General features: G+C 35.1%; 1 protein-coding gene across 1 annotated transcript; it reads left to right on the top strand.

Annotated features, from left to right (window-relative positions):
• The first annotated feature begins 370 nt into the window (after positions 1–370).
• On the top strand, positions 371–14,517 carry LOC131777752 (dynein assembly factor with WD repeat domains 1-like). Its single transcript, XM_059094083.2, has 17 exons — positions 371–469; positions 1,617–1,689; positions 2,220–2,311; positions 3,571–3,623; positions 4,526–4,584; positions 5,023–5,145; positions 5,420–5,459; positions 5,761–5,820; positions 6,685–6,792; positions 7,030–7,136; positions 7,983–8,070; positions 8,214–8,269; positions 9,942–10,015; positions 11,002–11,078; positions 11,922–12,014; positions 12,300–12,369; positions 13,060–14,517. Exons 1-17 carry the CDS (start codon positions 430–432, stop codon positions 13,092–13,094), a joined length of 1,248 nt encoding a protein of 415 aa, XP_058950066.2. The 5' UTR covers positions 371–429; the 3' UTR covers positions 13,095–14,517.
• The last annotated feature ends 1,825 nt before the right edge of the window (positions 14,518–16,342 follow it).

A 16,342-nucleotide genomic window follows, 5' to 3' on the forward strand; every position in this document is an offset into this window, starting at 1 on the left:
ACGTTGGTAACTAGCAATGAATCCCATTCTTGGCCTATAAGATGATCCAACACTCGTAACTAGTCGTACAAAAATGTTACTTCCTCTTGGGGCCTCCTTGTGGTAATTTTACTGTCTGATTTACTGTTATAATATGTCCTTTGTCGTGTCCTATAATGCAAGAGGATGAAGTACATTCCTTAAAAGGTGTAATGCAGTATATACGAATAGCCTAGGTGCGTCATGTATGGGGAATTATTATCTACTCAATAAATATTACACATTACACTCTTCATTCATACAGTAATGTCCATAATAATTCCCCATACACGACATACCTATAAGAAAATAACTATTGACCGCTGACCAAATATCAGCACTCCTACCCAGTCTTTCATCAATGTGTGGGAATGTTTGTTGAAGCCCCTTCACTAAAGTTGTAGCGGAAATATGCGTCTGAAAAAATTCTTGTTGCGTTATTATCCACCAGGTGAGGATAATTATGATACACTTGTGTAATTTTTAGAATTGCATATAAAACTAAGTCAAAGAGCTTTCAATCAAACAGCTCTTTAGTGGCTTTGGAATGCTAGCAAAGAGTTACGCTCTTCTATCGAAGTTGCTATGGGTGCTGGTTTGCCAAAAATTTTGCAGACAGTCCATCTTTTTGCCTAGCATCGCACATCAAGCATCAATTGTTGAAAAGCTATGTTCTGTTTCCAGTATGGCTCTCCATCCTTTGCATGACCTCTTTCATTCTCTTTTATGCTGGTTTAAGCACCTTCCATGTTGACATAAACAGCTAGTCATTCACACCTTCTCAACCTACGTATAACTCCTTACCAGTTGAGTCTGCTCTTTGCTTTCTAGCATGCTTCAGTATCAAATGGCATCTTCCAGTGAGATTATATCACAGCCTTCAAAGGCATGAAGTGGAAACACACTAATGTCAACATCACTGAGGCCCTAAAAAAATTTCAAGTAGATTTTTGTAGTAAAGTGTTTTGGCTTGAGCTGTGATCTCTGAAGAGTCTATTCCCAGCTGATATTTGTGAAATTTGGAGATTGCACACATAGTACTCATGCTATCTCAGTTTTAATGAAAATGCTAATTTTCCTTCTGTGATACCTTAATAGGGTATTCCACATAAAAGAAAATGTGCCCACTTAATGCCACAAAATATAATATTTGTTTGACATGAGAGGTGAAGTTTTTGTAATAAGTAAGTGACAGAGAAATTTCAAGTGCTCTTATAAAGCTGTGGATATCACATGATCAGGTCAAATTCACTTACAGCTTGTTCGTTGTATTCTGAAATACTAATTAAATAGTGTCTGAATCTGAGTTTTCTTGAATATTAGATCTGCTGTTACAGAATACATGATTTGCTCTACTTGAATGTCAGATATGCTTGCCTGATTCCTTGGTGATGGTAGAGGGGTGTAGGGCATGCATCTCTGAATTGTACCCTAGACTTCTAAACACCTTTCCTTTACTTTGAATCTATAAAGACTTGATTGAAATCAAATTAAGTGAGTTACTAAGTGCATGTGAGTTGAGAGGGCAGTGAGAAGTTACTTTGCATTTCAGGCTGGTTTTGAATTCTCATTTTTGTGTTTAAACCTTTGGTTTTTAGGCTTAATTCTGGAGTATGAACAATCTGGCATGATGAAGTCAAAATCTATAGATCTGTTGGATTTAAAACCCACGTGAGTACATATTTTTTTGAGAAGTAACACATGTAATCATCATTTAGATTTGTAATTTATTACTATTTCCTTTTCTTGCAGATGAAGAATTAAAATTACAAGTATTACAATATGTAATTAGTTTGAATTGTATTGTGTCAATTAATGAACAAAGTTGAAATGAATTTTTAGCTGGTCCTTTTACTTTTTGAAGCGGATTATTTCTAGCCTACTCAACAACTTTTTTGTCATCATTTAAAGTACTACTTTAATTGTTACAGGTAATTATTGCAAGTAGTTATGTAAATGCAACATGCATATTTGTGCTCACATGATATTTGTACAGTTCTAATCATTACTTACAGTATTGTTTTCCAAAATCATTTCATCAAACTATTGATACACAGTTTCCTTTTTGGAATTATTGCACTATTGTTTGAGCACACAAATTTTTAAGGAGGGTTTTAATGATGACGCTCATCTTACAACAAACAATACACAATCAAAATACATGTGTAATGGAATAACACCCTAGGGGGTTTTTGTTTTAGATCTGATGTTGATTTGCTACTTGATGACATTATTGCAAAGGAACCCCTTATTACACCCTCAAAGATGGAGCAAGTGAGAAAACTGATTCTCAGTATCCTTTTTTGTAAACATTGGATGTATTTGGGATATTAAATAGAAAATGAATATTCAAATGACTGTGTATAGTGACTGTAACAGGTGTCCAAAATTTTATTAAGGCAGTACTTGTGGCTCCATTAGTCTGTACTGTTAACATTTAACCAAATATATCCATTTGGAACCTGTATAATACACAAGTAGTATCTATAGATAAAAGTTGTAAATGTCAATTTTCATAAGAGCTGGTCTTGAAGGAAAAAAAATGTAGACATGGATAGAAATGGTTCAAACTGTGACATACTGTCTTTAAAAAAACATGTCCTCCAGGTACCATAATAATTTTTTCATCCTTATCTCCAAAAAGCACATTTTGATTGTTACAACAAACTTGCTTTAGATTTCAAAGAGTAACCTATACGTTTGAGAACTATTTTCAATAATGTTGAATATTAAGTCTTGTTTGGTACCTTGGTGGTTTACTTGGGGTGCATCAATGTCTTGCCTCTTTTTTTTAGTATCCTGGCAACCTGCCTTGAGGAGTGAATTTTTTTAGGGATAAATAGAGCAGTGGCTGTTTTTAAACCACTCCTTGTTTTTCTTTCCATTTTACGAGTTTACAACTAGGTTACTGAGTTTTTCTTCAAATTGGTAGAATTTGCAGTTAAAGTTTTTTTTCTATTTGAAAAATACATTTTTGGAACAGTTTGGTTGATATCTGGAATCTAAAAACATGATAAATGATTAATGTTTACACTAACTTCCTAGCAGCAGAACTGACATAAACCTTGAGTGGTCTCTTGAGTTCACATCTCTTCTTAAGAACAGTGCACCAATGTCTGAAGATAAATGTTTCATCATATCATCACTTGCATAATTTAAATACCTCTTAACAGGAGGAAAACAAAAAGGAGTAAATAAAAGAAAACACCATTCAAATAATTTAGTAAAGCCTTTAAAGTAAGGATCAATTATTTTTCACTTCTTTGGGCCAATGTTTTTTGTTACTAAGTAAATGTGAATGGACCACTCTATGATATTAATAAGATACAGATAATAACCATTTGCCTTCTGCATAAACCTGCTATTTATAATTATTTGTGTGGTTTAGCTTTCTTGCCAGTATCAACTTACATGATATAATAGATGTCATTTTTTAGTGTAGTATTTTAAAGTCAGAGGTTCCACTGTTGTTGTGATTCATTTAATCTACATTTAAAAATCTCAATTTTTCCTGCTTCTTTTGGTTGTTTTCCTTTAGTAATAATTCAACAGGGCTGAAAGAAAAACAAGAAGAAAGTGTGGATCACCATTTCTATCTTTTCAAGGTACTGGTATTCAGATATACTGTTATTGATTTCATCCTTTTGAGGAATTGTTCCTAGCGGGTTTATCACTCGTCAGGGCTTTTAGATAGGGAGCATATTGGAGAGGGGAACAAACCCAGATGTAGAACATTTGGGTTATGTACTTAGCTTAAAACGTAATGGTTCTAAATACTGTAATATACTGCCCACTGTATATCTTAGAGTATTGTAGGGGTAAAGGATTTTTCTAGTATTCAACATTTTGCATTGTTCTGAAACAGTGCCTCCTGAAACTGGTATGTTTCCAAACTACTGATAAGTATGTAGGTACAAAAGAACATTCCTCTGATCTATAACTCTATCTATAAATCACACTTAGCTGTTGAATTTCTTTCTAGTTGGCATTGAAGAAATTCATTTTGTGGAGTATCAGTATTCCTGTGGAAAAAAAAATGTGTTAGGTTACATATAACTCCTCAAAGAACTTTTGAGCAGCTGAAAATCTTGCCAAACATTACATCATTTTGGTATAATCCAAGCCAGGCTAAGAAAAAGGAAAACTTAACTAACTTTCTAAACCTTAGACTTGAATTCTTCTTCTGATAAAGACACTTACTGTTCTGGTTGTAAAACACAGGTGTATAAAGAGATGTTCAGGGGGTTGCAGAATTCATGGTTCTCCAATAGATGTGACAGATTTAAAGAATATCTTCAAAAATATCTGAAAAATTGAGGATTAAATCAAATTTAAAATTTTGTTTTGCAGGAGTACTCTGGAAATTAAAACTAATTTATATATGTATTTTAAACGACAATTTAGGCGATGAGGTGTAGTCAAAGTCTCAACTAACTTAAAGTACAAGTTACTCCTTTTTTACCCTAAATAGTTTCCCTTTTCATGCCTTCCATTTATTTCTGTGAAGGTTTTAAGAGCTCACATCCTTCCACTGACCAATGTGGCTTTCAACAAGTCTGGAACAAGGTAATTTTTTAATAGTATTTTGGTTTTAGATATAAAGTACATCACTAGACTTCAATTTGATAACGTTCCTTCAAATGTTAACTTCTAAAAGAGGCACCACTGCAACTTACTACTTCTTTATTTGGGGTGAACAGCACAATAAGAAATTAAAAGAATTTCAGTTTTGGAAAAGGAATATTATCTACACTTCCATTCTTTTGTACTTGAAATGTGTAAAATTGAAAATGATTTAAAGGTGATTTGCAAGATTCCAATTTAAAATGTAACTTATTTTTAATCAACCTCTTCATAAGCATTGCCACCCTGTAACCATGACCTGTTATTACACAAAAATGATCATTGAGGGCTTGTTTTAGTTAAATGCATAAGCAATGCTTTTGAGGAGTAATCAGATAAAGTATTTTGTTGACATACATTGTGAATTTGCCTTTCCTTTAGTTTCATAACAGGAAGCTATGATAGAACTTGTAAAGTGTGGGATACAGCCTCAGGAGAAGAGCTGCATGTACTGGAGGGACACAAAAATGTTGTCTATGCAATTGCATTCAACAATCCCTATGGGTAGGTAGTCAGTTATGCCAGGATATTGTTTTGTTTGCTGACTCTTGTGAAATGAGAATCAATTGGTCTCTAAAAAAGGAATGAAAGTTGCTTGTCAAGGATTTCCCAGAAATACACACACACCCACACACACAACCTGTCTAGCTCTCCCTCTCTGTATATGCATCATCAATTACTAAATTGGTGCCAGGTAACTGGGGTATTTATTCAGAAGGTTTTAACTAATAATTTTACCATAATTTAATCAGCATTGCTCTTTTTTCTTCCCTTACAGGGACAAAATAGCAACTGGATCATTTGACAAGACATGTAAGGTAAATTGTTTCACAGCTAGGGATGAGTCGGAGTAGAGAAAATGGTGACTGTGTAAAAAGAAGATTATAGACTAGAAAAGAAGTAAAACATGTGCGCCAGTTGTATCAACACCTGCAACTCTTTCTTTATACAAAATAGTTGCATTATCTAACTTATTCTGACAGTTCATTATTTTGACTTTTTAATGATATTACATTTGCCTGTTTTTCTCATATTTAAAAATCATAATCTTTGAGTATATTAACTGCAGTAATGTTGTAGTTATGCTAGGACTGATCATATCATTGCTTGTTTTGATAGCTATGGAGTGCAGAATCTGGGAAGTGCTTCCATACCTACAAGGGACATACTGCAGAAATTGTAAATTATGATGTGGTGAAAGTGTAAATTATGTTGAGGTTCTATTTAAAGAGTATGCTTCAGATACTCTGTAATCTTTATCCATTCCTTAAAACAATGTCCATGAAATTATGAAACTGCTTGTGGTTTGATATTGGAAAGAGTAATCTTACCTTTCTAACATTTTTTTTCAATTTCCAAATAATGCATTGAAGAATGCCACCATTTTGAGTATTGCAGAGCAACTTGCCAGCTAAACTGTGAGGTAACAAAGTCTGTATCCTCCCTTTCTATATCTTGGTGATCTGTTTGAAAAATTTGCAGATACACAAAAGGTACTATTGATTTACTTTGATCTATTTTGTCTTTTGGCATCACTACACATCAGCACAGCAGAAGTTGTTGGTGAATGACACTTTGTGGTTGTTTGCATGTGTGTCTAGGTTAATATAGGAGTTGTTCTTAATTCAAAATGGTGGAATCCATAGTAAAAAAAAAAGTTTTGATGCACTAAAAAACAATTTTTTTATGGTTAGTACATACTGTGTAGGTAAAAGGTAGATGGTTTAAAGTTTATAAGAGAAGCATGCCTCCTATTTAGGCACAGGTATTTAAATGTACCAGAACTGCTAAGTACCACACTCCTTCACAATTCTCTCTTCCTCTCAAAGTAGGGATTTCTGGGACATCAAGATCAGTTTTTAAGTACCTTGTGATGTTTTTTTTCTTCCCTCCTAGAAAGCCTTTTGTCATTTCTCAAGTTGAGAATGATTGAAGTCAAACAAATTTGTCATTTCTCAAATTGAGAATGATTGAAGTCCAGAAAATATTTGATAACATGATTTCAAAGAAAAGTACAAGTCTTGCATGGTGTTATTTTGTTAGGTGTGTGTGGCATTTAATCCACAAAGTACAGTTGTGGCCACTGGAAGTATGGATACAACAGCCAAGTTGTGGGATGTACAAAAAGGAGCAGAGATATCCACATTGTCTGTGAGTACACTTTATATTTCCATATGAAAAGCAATAATTATCTCAAATAGTCAAGTGTAGGGCACATAGTATGATATATCAGTTTATAGGATGTGCATGGTTTTTGGCACTAAACTGTTGTTTTGCTCACTTACACTACCAGGTATTCTTGGCTTTGAATGTAATGTAGGATTAAAAGTTAACAAAGCTCCTTTTTTTAGTAGTACCTTTATAATGAATTTATTTGTTTATCCCCAGGGTCATTCAGCAGAAATTATTTCCTGTTCATTTAACACAACAGGAGATCAACTGCTCACAGGCTCATTTGATCACACTGTGAGTGTTTGGGATACAGCAACTGGAAGGTTTGTTCTGTAGGCATGTCTTTTTATTACATATGTACCACTGATAGATCATAAAAAACCATAAATTGCAATGAAATCTCTCTGACTAAATGAAAATGTGTTTTTAATTTGTGGCAGTTTAGTTGATTTTTACTCTCTTGAGTTACTTTTTGTGAAGGACTACCAATTTACCTACAGTTTTTAGATAGCACTACATCAATTTATGAGGCAACCAGAGTCATTTGAGTGACTTGAACCTTAAGTTTTGATGTTTGCTTCCTGAGCAACTGTCTTCTTAGCTTACCTCTTAATTTTAATCATATCCATGGCTTGTAATATCCTGCTCTGTGCTACTATCATGTTGAGTTTACTACCTGAAATAACCCATCAGATCATTTTTGCCCAGTTCCCTGGCAAACAGATTAATTATTATTATGGTTAATGTCACCATAAATGAATACAGGTATTTATATTAAAGTGTTATTCAGATGAGATTTGCATCTCTTCAGTTTTTTTCAGTGTGTGTATTTGACTGAATCAGTATTTTGTATTTAACTGAATCAGTAGAAATTCAATCAAGTTAGGATTGGAAAATGCATATATTTCAAATTTTTGTTGAATATTTCAGAAACTATTGCATCTATTTAAAATAGTAAACATCATTCCTTATCTTTGGTGAAATTCTATGACATCTCTCAAAATTTCAAAGGATGTAAATTTGCATAGAGTAACTCATTAATAATCATATATACTTTCATTGCCAGGGTTAGATTTTCAAAGGGTCCGTGACGGGCTGACAGAGAAGTTGTTAAACCGAGATTTCTGGCTGAGTCTATCATCTGCAAGATACTATTATTTCTCTTTCAGGCGGTTACATACACTGATTGGCCATCGAGGAGAAATTTCCAATGCTCAGTTCAACTTTGATAACTCTTTGATAGTAACTGGATCAATGGTAATTTGTATTTTAACCAGCTCTAACACCCTCTTCTCCCCCCTTGTTGTCATTATCTATATGCTTTTGAAATTTTTGTTTTTTTAGTTTGGATTTTTTCATATTCCCCTTAACGTGTTACAGTGGTCTCTGTTTTATAATAGGACAAGACATGCAAACTTTGGGACTCAAGGACAGGGCAATGTATAGGAACCTTAAGGTAAGATCGTAAAAGCATATTTATCAAGTTATTGTGATATTTGTAAAGTATCAACTTGATAGAGGAACCCATTGGAACTTCGCGAGTTTTCCCACTGGATTAAAGCAAGTTTGTTCCCCACCTTAACTAGTTCGCCCCAAATCTTTAAATTCGTTTTCCGTTTCCTTACGGCAGAACATATTCCTTTATGTTGACATTACGATATAATTTGATCGAGTACGAGTAATACTGAACTACGAAATATCTACGTTGGTCACTACTTTAGAATAATTTTGTCTGTCTTGTGGAAGTTTTTTCTCAAAAGTAATTTTAGAAATTTACTGCGAAGATGGGCGTAAATTACGGTCAAACCAGTGAAATAAAGAACGGAGTGATAAAGGGGCTTAGCCTTACTGCGTCACGCTTAAGAATGTGCATGTTGATCTAACTTCGTTATGACCTGTTTTGGTGTCGCAAAGAAGTTGCATATCGATTGAAATACAGTAATAACCCGCTTATAAGAACCTGGGTTTTAAGAACCTGTTAGGCTAAAATTCTCATTTTAAGCCCCCTCTACATAAGAACCTATTTAGCCTAAAATTTTAAGTTAGGTTCTTATCAGTGGGGTTGCTGTAAAAGTGTCTTGGCAGAAACTAATGACTAACTGATTAAACGGTTATGTTTGGTTAAGAACATATAGTTTTACTGTATCTGCACTGAACTGCCTATAGGCATTGCTCTACATGGTACATTATAAATGATTTATTATGAGATGATACTGTATTTGCAATATATATACAATCTATTCCGATGAAATACATATGCAAATTTAAGAACCTATTTAAGAACCTGTTTAGGCTAAATTTCCTTTAAGTACCATTTATATAAGAACCTATTTAGGCTAAATTGAAAAATTCAGGTTCTTATACGCGGGTTATTACTGTATAATGAGTTCGGTAGAAAAGAAATATCTTTTGCCGTAAGTGACGCGTTGAAACATTGGGAGGGCGAATTTCTAATTGTGGGAGCGGACTCACAAAGGTTTTAGAGGCACTAGCTTGCGCAGGGGCGAAACCCCCATGAACCTGATTGACTTGTCTGATTGGGATATGGTGATATGTCTCCTCAAAAACCTCCCTCCAAGATCATCTCGAATAGTCTTCACACGAATTACTGTGGCCCAAAAGAGTCATGTATGGTATGACATAAGTCGAGATCTCGCGCTATAAGTACAGATTTTAAAATCTCAACTTATCATACCTTACATGACTACCCCCACTATCCTGCTATACCAGAAATAACAAGATGATTATTGTATTTCCGTAGGATTCAATTACGTTTTCATAAATGTTATCACGTTCGTATAAATCGCGATTTAAGATTGGGAAGTGTTAACAAGCTATGTTCTGAGACTTTGACGTTTATTAACCGACGTTTTTATGTAGAGTTCGAGTTATTAGGGTAAATTTGAGCTCAGGGAAAGTAAAATTATTTCGAGTTAGCTAAGGGTAAGTGAATGAAAAAATAGGTTCAAATCCACAGGAAGTCAGATTTTGATTGAGTTAACGGAAAGTACGAGTTAGCGAGTCTCCACTATAAAGCGGACACAAATACGTCAGATTGCGACACCTGTTCCGTCAAGAAATCTGGAAAGTTTTGACGTTGCGAATTTTTTTCTTCGTTTGTTATGCAGAGGCCACGATGATGAGGTGTTAGATGTGTGCTTTGATTTGACTGGTCAGTACATAGCCACAGCTTCTGCAGATGGTACGTCTACATGGTATCGTAAGGTATAGGACCCTGCGCGAGATCATCATAGCTGGAGCGTTGAACTTTCTGGATAAAACTGACCACAATTGGTTTTTTGTTCACTTTTAAAGCTTTATTACAAGTCTTACAAGTGAACGTGAACACGACTCTTTTCATTGCTTATTTTACTTCAATCATACGCAGTGTACATATTGACCATGTGATGTACGCGCTAGACTCCGTGTCTGAGTTCTTAGATGCATGACAAGTTTGAAGTAAAGAAATGAAACAGAGTTTACATTTTCGCTGTGATGATCACTAGAACATCGTACTAAGACATTTATTCGCCTCAGGATAGGCAAATAGTCTTGATTTATCTACGCGACCTCGTCTCGAGAATTATTCAACATTATTATGAACTAAAACAGTTGGATAGTGTAAAAAGCGCTCTGATTGCTCGTCAACTCCTCCGAGCAGCTCGCGCGGGATTTGTGCCCGAAATGTTGTAATTGGTGCGGGAATAAATAAGTTCAGTCTTTGCAGTATTTGAAAAAATTTACAAGTGCTTATTAACACCAAATTGCACGAGTAATCATGTAATTATTAATAATTTACATGAAAAAAGGATCACAGAGAGTCAAAACAGACGAAATTTGACAGCGCGCGCTATATTGTAATTTGCACTCGTGTTACAACTTTTTACTCGTTCTACATAATGAATGCTCTCGTTTTCGGCCGGTCAGATGCACGTAATATTTTCATATACATTATTATTGTTATTATAGCACTGGTGTCAATATTAGTAAGATTGAGATAAGTTAATGTCCATATTGTTATAACTAAAACACTTTTTATCACAGCTTACACTACACCGCTTGCCGTCCAGAAACAAAGCGCTATCTATTTTACATTGCAACAGTAAATCTAGTGTCATTTCCATGTTAACAATCTAGGTTCTCGGTTGTTGGTTAATTTGTTCGTATTTCAAATTACTCGTTATTCAGGAACTGGAAGAGTGTATAATGCCCTTACTCATCATTGTGTCTCAAAACTAGAGGGGCACGAAGGAGAAATTTCGAAGGTGTAGTAGTCTTTACTGGTTTTATTGTAAGGCAGGTTAAGAGATCATGATGTGATTATATTTTTGTGATTATTTTGTGGTACTTGATTTAAGCACAACTTACCGACATTTTTTTAGGAGAAATTGATAACAGTGTAAACTAAATGAACCTGAATGGTGAAACAGAGAATTAACTCTGAAGTGTAAATTAAAGCGCTCAAACAATCTGCGTTGTAGCCAGCAAAGTATTGTTTGGACGCATTTGTGCATAATTTACGCTTCAAAACAACATCCGATGTAATAATACGGGACATAACTCCCTAATATCAAAAAAGATCGAAAAATTAAGGCTAAAAGTTGTATAGAATTTTTTCGGACGTTTTCGACTGAAAGAGAGAATGATTGGATACGGTCAAAAACGTTGATCAAGTGACGGTGAAATTTTTATATTTATAACTACGAGTTTTTTATTTTTATAACGCTACTATGAGTCACAGGGAAACATTCATAAGCAGATGATGGTCGAGATTTACACCGATATAAATTTTATGGTCCTTTAAAATTTAAGGAGGAAAGGCTTTCCTATGAGACCTAAGAGATCTCTTGTGATTTCGTACAGATGTGAGTGTTACTTGATTTTTTCGTCAAATGTTAATGAGTGAGCCGCACATCCTTGACTCGAATGACATTGTTTCATTATTTTTATTACTATAATCATTGTTATTATATGTGTTATTATTCTTTTTGTTGTTCTGTTGTTGTTGTCGTTAGTATTACCGCCGATGTTGTCACTGCCGTTTGTTTCTGTATTCTCTGCATTACGACTTTTAACGCCGTTGGGTTTTATATTTTTGTTGTGTCTAGATAACTTTTAGTCCTCAAGGCACAAGGTGCTTAACAGCAAGTAGTGATAAGACAGGAAGGCTTTGGGACCCATTTTCAGGGAAATGTATACAGGTACAAAATGGAAACCTGAGAAATGTATAGTTACTAGTGACAAGTAGATAGTTACTGATGAGGTGGGAATTGCAACATTTTAATGGCTGTCTCAGTCTGTCTGTGAGAAATTGTGATTATGTTAGATATTGTCTTCCTTATATCTCACGTGTGATGGCGGTACTACTTGTTCCACACGTCACCATGAACATCATAAATGTTCGTTTTCAGCAATACGTTTATCACAAGCAATTTCACTTTTTAGTGGGCGAAATTTTCATTGAATTACTTTATTTTCTTCATAAGGTTCTTGAAGGGCATAATGACGAGATCTTCAGCTGTGCTTTTAATTATGAAGGAAACATAATAGTAACAGGTAATAGTAATCTTATAGTGTTTATTGGGTTTACTCCTCTTACACATATTTTTTAGTTTAGTGAGGCCAGTGTAAAGCTGTAGCCTATTTTCTATGCGGATGATGTTGAACACAGCTTTTTAACACTGTAAAAAGTAAGCAAAATAAATGAATGAAGAAATAGATGAATTTCACCTTTTAATTCATTTGATATATGATTTATATTGTGTATTCTAATACTAGATCCTTTCTTACAGTGGTGCAGTCGGTTACTGACACACTGCACCACTGGATTAGTCGGGTGACAGGGCAATACCATTTTGTAGCAGCTAAACGCCATTCATACTTCTTAGTTTATTCAAGAAAGGTGCAATTAAGATTGAGATTTTAAAAGTAATCGGTTCATAGGTTTCCGAGAGGAGTATAAGGTTGTCCTAAGATTAGACAAGCTTGTTTGTTATCAAACCAATGTGTTTGATATATCAATTTCAATTAATGCGAAAAACGATTTGCAAATGATCATAGAGAGAGTAGTCTACATTGCCACGGGTTAAGTTTCCTTTTCCTTTTCCATTTCCATTCGCCGACTTTCACAGAAATTCACGTTAAGGAGGAAGTGATCCCGTCATTTCCGGCTTAAATGGATTAGTTACAGTGTTATAGATCAGTTTTGATTCTTATTCTCAATACCATCTGGTTGGGTTTCTACAGGTAGCAAAGACAACACATGCCGACTGTGGAGATAACAAGGAGTGTACATTAACAGAACCATGTTACCATATTCTATTTCAACGAGCAATAAGACAATGTACTAATGTCCCAGCTTATTCTTTTTCTCTTAAGTAAATATTGATTATCACCACCTTTCCCCGACAATTTCAGTCGTTTACAGAAGTCTCCTGTCGCCTCGCATTCTCATCAATGTCTGTTGCACTTGCCCTTCCAACTATTCAAAAAGACATAAATTACGGGCATATGATTTATGCAAATGCTCCTGATTGCGTTAAGACAAGGAGAAGTTGTTATGTTGTGTAACTGAGTAAGAGATTTTATTCTTCAATTAGAGTAATTTGATAAATTATTTTATAAAGAAGAATGTTGTTAATTAACATAGTGATAACAATGGTTGCGAAGTTTTAAGATCATATTATCGTAACTTTCTCTAATAATAACTCACTAAAAGTACATTCGGTTAGAAAGAGAATATTGATCGAGAAGTTTCTGTCTAAAAAAAACGATAGAAAAAAAACTCCGTTCTAAAAAAAATTTCCCAGTGCTTCACGGTAACAAGCCAAAAATTCACGCCCCCTAAAGAAAGAGTAAAACAATTTTAGTAAAAAATTACTTGCTTTATCAATCTTCTCTTTGGCAAGATTTTTTTGTCCGCTTACAGATTTTTTCAATTACTGAAACGATGCCCAAAGGTACAACAAACCCTTCTTTCACGATAATAAAAAAAACAAATAAAAAATGTTCTTTAAAAATTCGAGCCTCTGACCAACCAAAGTATCAAGCTATTTTATAGGTATAGGTTAAGAGATGGGCTTTATCACTTTAAAAGTGGGAGTGAATTTGCCGCAGCGAATTTTCTCTTTCTTTTTCTGTATTGGGAAGGAATATTTCGAAATCCTTGAGATCATTGGGTTTTAATCAAAGTGTCGTGCTCTATTTGCCAGCAGCTAGAACTTCAAGGCAGCTTTCTCCTTCCTATCTATACCGCTGATGCCGAAGTTATTAGATGAAAAGACCAAAAAGTATGAAGAGGGAGGTCATGTTTCGAGTGTATGCAGGTGTGAGGTGAAAAACAACTTTATGGGTTTAAAAATGTTGAAATTATACAAATGGACAAAAAAAGTTAAATATGTCTTGTAAATGCGGTGTGATGGAATATTCATTGGTTTAAAAAATTCCCATCGGCTTGAAGCTGGTTTTTATACTTCTTGCTGCCTTGAAACCAAGCCTGTCATTCTCGCGAAACTCGGGACCATTGTGTTCATTATTGTTTGGATTTTTCCCGAGAGATTTAACGGACCTTCTCTAGGCATGACGAGACGGTAACAAATAATGAAAGTGATCCATTTAGTATAATGCTTGAGTTTGTTAACGTCTACGAGGGCATTTACAGGAGACAATGCGCGAACATGGTCATTAAACTGAACTGCTGTTTAATTGTGACAAGAACATTAACTATATGTCTGTCCTATCATTGAACCTACTAGAAATTTCGAAAGCAACTCTGAACTTCTTCAAGTTAGACTAATGTATTTTGTTTTATGCAGGTACATTAGCATCTCCTAAAATATTGGCCCGCTTTCTAATTCAAAAGGAGGAGTTCTTTTAATAAAAAATTTAAGTCGTCCTTATTTCCATACGTTTAGGAATCAGGGACACGACATTCAAAGTAAGTTTTCCGTAAAGCCGACAGTTTTTTATTTATGAAACATTTAAACTCAACGAACGATCTTATGCAGTTTGATTTTGACTGTACATAAGAAAAATCGCCAAATCGAATATTCCATAGTAAGGTTTAGATCGGTGGCCTCCGCATCAGAAGGAATTGCAAGGGCCTATTTTCCTAGTACATCACGGCGTCATGGAACTCGTAGTTGAAACATGAGGATATATCACATCAAAGCTTTGTTGCTTCTTATCTGTTTTCTGACTCAGACGAAGAGAGTACGGAGTGAAAATGGGCAATCTGCCGGTAACGCCGGCACTGAGGCAGGCTTTGGCATGGCTAAACTCAGCGGAGGTGGAATGATTGCGATCATTGTACTTGGCATTTTCGGTGTCGCTTTGTGTGTAATTATATGTTGTGCCTCCTGGTCAATGATCATGACATGTTTTGAACTTCGTAACCGAGAAGAAACTAACGGTGGAGACTCTTTGGGAGAAACCTTTAAGAAAGTTACCTCGGAGGGAAATTTTCTTGCTAAGTCAAGTTTTTTTCATCATCCTTTGGCAAGTGAGGAACAGGTGGACTCCACTGAGTCAGTAGTGTAGTTATACATCTTGATAGAACCGATTGTAACTGACTGTGGCGCCGGCCGGGAGGAGTTTGTGATGCAGCTTCATGATCGAAGCAAGACTTTTGGCCAGAAACTAAAGCGAGCCGTGTACATCAATAATACTAAACAAATTATATTCATGTTTAATAAGACAAAGCGAGAGTCGCGCTTCCAAAGACTCGTATTTAATCTTCAGTTCGTAGTTCACGTGTCTATGGTGGAAACTGGATCCCGACCAAAAAATCAGACAAATTACTACATGGCATGAAAAAGAAATGCAGCGCATTTTTAAGGTCTTTGGGAGCTTCAAATTCAAGAAGAGTAAAATGGAGATTGTCGTTGTGTAGATAGAACAACTCCAGCAATAATTATTTAAGCCAAGCTTCCACCTGATAGAATTTGGTACGTCTTTTTTTCTAAACAGAGGACTTTCCCAGTCGTAAAATATTCTGAAAGAAGTGGCGTGCTGGTAACTCTGTTTACAATAGGTTACAATAGAAGGGGGACACATTTTATCCCGAGCGGACTCTGAAATGGTGTGTAAGCGTCAAAAGAGCGTGGCAAGCAAGCACAACTGAGCTTCGCGAAGATCAAAGTTTTCAACCAGATTTCTTCTACAGCGATGGGTGAAAAATATACGGTACAAACTGAGTCAGCTGCTTGAGTTACATGTAGCTTGCTTCTCAAGACGTTTATTTCTAAAATTTTTTTGTCGCCTTTGATTTTTCCTTTTCAGCCACCGGGGTATTTCATTTTTATCTTTTTAATATCTATTTTCGGTGTAGGGAATCGATGTCGGGAAATAAGTTATTCCTAAATATTTTAGGAAGCTTTTGTGCCAAATGTGTGTGGTTCTTATTGGAACGAACTCGATGCACATAATTTATCATCAGAACATCCAGAGGGCCAAGTAAAGGGTAGGCCCTGTGTTTGGTACTTCAAACAAATATAAGCTTCACAGTGAGGTTCTGTTTAGTGTGAATTTT

The sequence above is a fragment of the Pocillopora verrucosa genome, chromosome 6, assembly GCF_036669915.1.
Source record: "Pocillopora verrucosa isolate sample1 chromosome 6, ASM3666991v2, whole genome shotgun sequence".
Classification (NCBI taxonomy): Eukaryota; Metazoa; Cnidaria; class Anthozoa; order Scleractinia; family Pocilloporidae; genus Pocillopora; species Pocillopora verrucosa.

Excerpts from the sequence above, each read along its gene's own strand:
- LOC131777752 (XM_059094083.2), top strand. The coding sequence starts at position 430 with ATGCGTCTGAAAAAATTCTTGTTGCGTTATTATCCACCAG. Across the intron at positions 7,137-7,982 it reads TGGGATACAGCAACTGGAAG|GCGGTTACATACACTGATTG; the intron begins GTTTGTTCTGTA and ends TTTCTCTTTCAG. Across the intron at positions 11,079-11,921 it reads ACGAAGGAGAAATTTCGAAG|ATAACTTTTAGTCCTCAAGG; the intron begins GTGTAGTAGTCT and ends TGTTGTGTCTAG.